Below are 4,866 nucleotides of genomic sequence, written 5' to 3'. Positions count from 1 at the left end.
ACCTGATTTAAACCGGTTTCAGACCTGGTTTACGTCTGAATCAGAACCTTTGTTTGGCTGGTTTGTGGCCTGGTTGAAGGTCTGTATTGGACCTGGTTTAGACTGGATTCAGACCCGGTTTAGGTCTAATTTAAGATCTTGTCTGACTGGTTTCTGGCCTGGGTTCGACTGATTTCGGGATGTTTTTATGACTGGTTTCTGGACTGGATTTTAAACTGGTATCAGATCTGGTTCATGCTGGTTTCAGACCCAGTTTAGGTTTAAATTAGGATCTGTTTTTGGACAGTTTTTTTTTTTGGTTTCATACTTTGGTTTCTGATCTGGTTTTGGAGCATCTTTAGAACTTCTTCTTTGGGTCTCTTTTGTGACTGCATGCGATACTGACGTCAGAACCAGACTGTCTGCTGCAGAGATCCTTGTTCTTCTTGTGTGTGAAGATGCTGATTTTTATGTAGCTCTACCCGGTGAGGGAATCTTGTCTCATGAGTCTGGCTACACGTTTTGTAAAGATGATGGATGAAGTGAAAAATGGAGAGAAAAAAGATCAAAGACAAGCAGATAGACGACAAAAAGAAAGAAAAACACAAGAAAAAAGACCAAGTGGAAGATAAATGTTGGACTGTACGCTCAGAAAGTAAACACGCCGCGAAGTCTTCAGTCTGCTTTGTTGACTTTCCTTCATTCCTTCTTTTCCTCTTTACTGACTCGTCTCCTCATCGTTCCTTCAGGAGCTGCAGGAGCAGCTGTTGGGCATCAAGAAGCTGCTGAAAACCTGCAGATTTTCCGGAAGGTAGAACTTTATGTTTTGTTTTTTTTACACATCAAATAAATCCTGCAATAAACAAAACTGTCACCCAGTGAACATGAAGTATGACGGTTTCCTGTAGAAAACATGACGTTCCTGTGTCTGCTGTGAAAACTTCTTATGAGATTTTGTGCTTTAACCTGCAGGTTTGTGACATGAAATTAATATTTGAATAGGAATTTAACATCGTCTGTGTTGGACTTGAACATGTCGGTGTTGTTTTTAATTGGGCCACTAGGCGGCGCCAGACTGCAATGAACTCAAGTGTCTCACAAAGACTGTGAGAAAAACCAAAAGAGTCTCAGACAGAAGTGGTTTGAGACTGTTTTGACTGGTTTCTGACCTGCTTTTGACCCATTTAGGACCAGATTTTATACCAGTTCAGGACGTTTCCTGACCTGGTTTCAGAACCATTTATACCTTTTTTTTTTTGGACTGGGTTCTGGTCTGCTGTTGACCTTAGACCTGGCCCTTTAAGTTTTACCTGGTATCAGACCAAGTTAATACTAGTTTCTGACCTAGTTTAGAACTGATTTAGGAACCTTTTAACTAGTTTCTAACCTGGTATCAGACCTGGTTTCAGACCCAATATAGGTCTGATTTGGGAACTTTTTGGCCTGGTTTCAGAACTGTTCATATCTGATTTAAAACCTTTTATTGGACTGGGTTCTGGCCCGGTGTTGACCTTAGACCTGGTTTTCAGACATTAAACGTATAATTTATTGGCTTTTCTGATCTGGTACCAGACCTGGTTCAGACTTAGTTTACCTCTGATTGAAGAACTGTCTTCACTGGATTCTAGCCTGTTTTTGGTCTGTTTTAAACCTAATTTTAGACCTTCTATGTGACCTGGTTTCAGACCCAGTTCAGGTCTAATTTAGGACCTTTTCTTACTGGCTTCTGACCTGGTTTTTCACTTGGTATCAGACCAAGTTAAGGCTAATTTCTGACCTAGTTTAGAACTGATTTAGGAATCTTTTAACTAGTTTCTGACCTGGTTTCAGACCCAATATAGGTCTGATTTGGGAACTTTTTGGCCTGGTTTCAGAACTGTTCATATCTGATTTAAAACCTTTTATTGGACTGGGTTCTGGCCTGTTGTTGACCTTAGACCTGGTTTTCAGACATTAAACGTATAATTTATTGGCTTTTCTGACCTGGTACCAGACCTGGTTCAGACTTAGTTTAGCTCTGATTTAAGAAGCTGTTGGACTGGTTTCTAGCCTGCTTTTGGTCTGTTTCGGACCTCATTTTAGACCTTGTATGTGGCCTGGTTTGGACTGGTTTCAGACCCAGCATAGGCCTGATTTGGGAACGTTTTGACCTGGTTTCTGACCTGGTGTTTCACTTGGTATCAGACCTGGTTTAGACGAGTTTCTGACCTCCTTTAGATATGATTTAGGAATCTTTCTGACTAGTTTCTGACCTGGTTTTTGACCTGGATCGGACCTGGTACACCTGGTTTCTGATCTAATCTCCTCCGATATCTTTAAAACTGAAACCTGCCTCCCTGAAAAGCACAAAGTCCTTTAACTGCGCTGCAGTTTTTAGCTGAGCTTCTGCCCACGGACAGCAGATTTGACGCTCTGTCTGTCTGTTCCAGTGTTCTGGCCGAGTTCGGGCAGCTTCCTGCTCACCTGCTGGAGAAGCTTCACCTGTTCTCCATGGACGACCTGTTCAGGGTAAAGAAGGGTCAGCTGTTGCTTCAGGCCAGAAACCTGCTGCACTCGGCCATCGATCACGTTGAAAACTGCCAGGTCGGTCTCCTGCTGGGATCGGTGTTGTGTTTTACAAACTGGAATGTGTTTAATAAATACAGTTTAGCCCCAAAACTATCAACTATCCAAGATAAACTTAGATGTATAGTGAATTTTTATGTGACTATCAGGTTTCTTTTGACTGGAAACTGGAGGCAAAAGACTTTAAGATGTTGTGTTATTAATATTAAAGATTAATTTCAACATTTTACATAAAAAACATCATTTAAAAATGTAGATGTACAGTCTGTAATGTACGGTAATCAGTGTCAGGGAGTAAAATCACAGAAAAAAAAAACATTTAAAAAGAAAAAGGACTAAATTGTAAATAGATTCTGTACTTTCTGAAAAGTGTTTTGTTCTTTTATAAAGTTTAACTGGATTTAAATCAGCAAAGAAATAACATTTTACATATATGTGCTGTTAATAGAACAACAATATGTTTATTAAGATTAAAAAATTGTAAATATTTTTTTAAAAATCTGTTATTTCATAGATTTTCCCAGTTTTGTTGTATCACAAATATCCAGTAATGGAAAAAAAAAAGTTAATTTACAAGTTGATTGTAAAAAAAAAAAATCATCATTTTTATACAAACACAAGTTTTTTTCAACAATGTGACTATAAAAGGGCATTTTTTCTTTATTTAAATCAACCAAAAATATCAATATTTTGCAGACATTTTCTGTTATTTTATCAGTTTTTGAAAGTTACAGTACTTCACTGTTTTTTTTATTTTCTGGCTTCTTTGCTACGACGATTTTTCTTTCGAGAACATTTTTGTTTGAGGAAACCATCAGGATGTTCGAACTACACTCTGTGGTCTCTCTGATTTTTTCCATCTTTCCCGACTTCCTTCACGCAGCTGTGTCTGGCTCGAGGCTTCATCTGCGAGTTCTGCAGAGAGAAAGACGTCATCTTTCCTTTTCAGACTGACACCTGTAAACGCTGTGCAGGTGAGCGCACAACGCCGATCGCTTTAAAGGATCAAAAACTAAATAAAATGTATTTCCAAACAGAGGCATCAGTCAGACAGGATTATTATTACAGTCGAAAGTGGGCAGATATCTGTCTGAGCAGATTGTGGAAACCAAGTTGTACTCATGATGCAACCTCCAAATTGTTGCCTCTATATGTGTCCTCATAGTGAAAAGGTGATATTATTACTGTTTAGCTTCTTCCTGCTGCCACCAAGTAGCCAAAAATATAAGTCATTGCAGGATTATTCCCTCTGATTTAGTCTTTTTCTGACTTAAATGTTGGAAAATAAGTGCAGTAGCTACATGAATCCACGCAAAATGTATTATTTTCACAATAAAAGCCTGTGAAATTGTGAGACGTCTCCTTCCTGTTTTAGGCGCTACTCATTGGTTGGGACTCTAGTGTGGCAGGAAACAGCCAAAGTGTTTGTGTTTAGCGTTCAAACGGGTGTGTTTGAATGTAAATCACAGCCTTTTCTAAAACTTAACCAGATAGTTTTGGTGCCTAACCTGAAGCAAGTAGTTTTGTAGCGTGAATTATCTATAGAGGCCAAAGCTGCTCTCATCCAAGGCTGTAAGCATGTTTTTTTTATGCTGTAAAGTTGGACATTTTAACATGGAGGTTTTATGGGGACTGACTCACTTTTGGAGGCGCCTCCAGTGGCCATTTGAAGAATTGCACTTTAAAATGGACGTAGCCTCTTGGTGAACCTGCATTCTGTCTACTAGCCAGCAGGGGGCGACTCCTCTGGTTGCAGAAAGAAGAGAAAATGACACTAATTCTACCCTGATTTATTACCTTAGCAACCATTTTTCTGTTGAGTTTATGGTCTCAGTCTCTAGTTTAGTTACTTTTTCAGAACAGCATTGTGCGCTATTTGTAAATTATGATCCCATTTGGAGTCAAATGGGCGATAAATCAGTGTTTACGCTTTAGCACCTTGTTGCTGCCGTATCGCCATGCGTAGTGTCCTCGTGTTGTCAGTCAAATCCATCCGTCACTTGTCATGTCTGGTTTTAAATGATCAAAATGGCAAAAACAAACTCCAGTAGGTGCCATCATGGTGGAAACATCGACCTTTTATGTACCAACTATAGGTTTAAAGTCAAAGGAAACACGTTATCGATGCATCTCATAGAGTCACAGCCTGAATAGTGACACTAATAAGTTGCTGTACTAACGTAGATGTTGCACATTTTGGTTTGAGACTGTGCTGGGAACTAACTATGACGGCTGATATGCGACCACTGTAGCTGATATCTTCTCTCTCTCACAGCGTGTAAGGCCTGCTTCCACAAACACTGCTTCGCGGAGAAAAAGTGT

At 39.5% G+C, this 4,866-nt stretch overlaps 1 protein-coding gene across 1 annotated transcript in view; it reads left to right on the top strand.

Moving 5' to 3' along the window:
• rubcnl (rubicon like autophagy enhancer) overlaps window positions 1–4,864 on the top strand; it is a gene marked incomplete at its 3' end in the record, with an annotated part of 28,094 nt that extends 23,230 nt beyond the window's left edge. Inside the window, exons 13-16 of the mRNA XM_008301354.1 lie at window positions 729–790; window positions 2,409–2,562; window positions 3,428–3,518; window positions 4,820–4,864. Coding sequence (XP_008299576.1) covers window positions 729–790; window positions 2,409–2,562; window positions 3,428–3,518; window positions 4,820–4,864 — 352 coding nt within the window. The remainder of the gene's footprint in view (window positions 1–728; window positions 791–2,408; window positions 2,563–3,427; window positions 3,519–4,819) is intronic.
• Window positions 4,865–4,866: the final 2 nt, after the last annotated feature.

The sequence above is a fragment of the Stegastes partitus genome, unplaced genomic scaffold, assembly GCF_000690725.1.
Source record: "Stegastes partitus isolate 25-593 unplaced genomic scaffold, Stegastes_partitus-1.0.2 Scaffold1664, whole genome shotgun sequence".
Taxonomy (NCBI): domain Eukaryota; kingdom Metazoa; phylum Chordata; class Actinopteri; family Pomacentridae; genus Stegastes; species Stegastes partitus.
The sequence above is the reverse complement of the archived record's forward strand: the minus strand, read 5'-3'. Positions and strand labels throughout refer to the sequence as shown.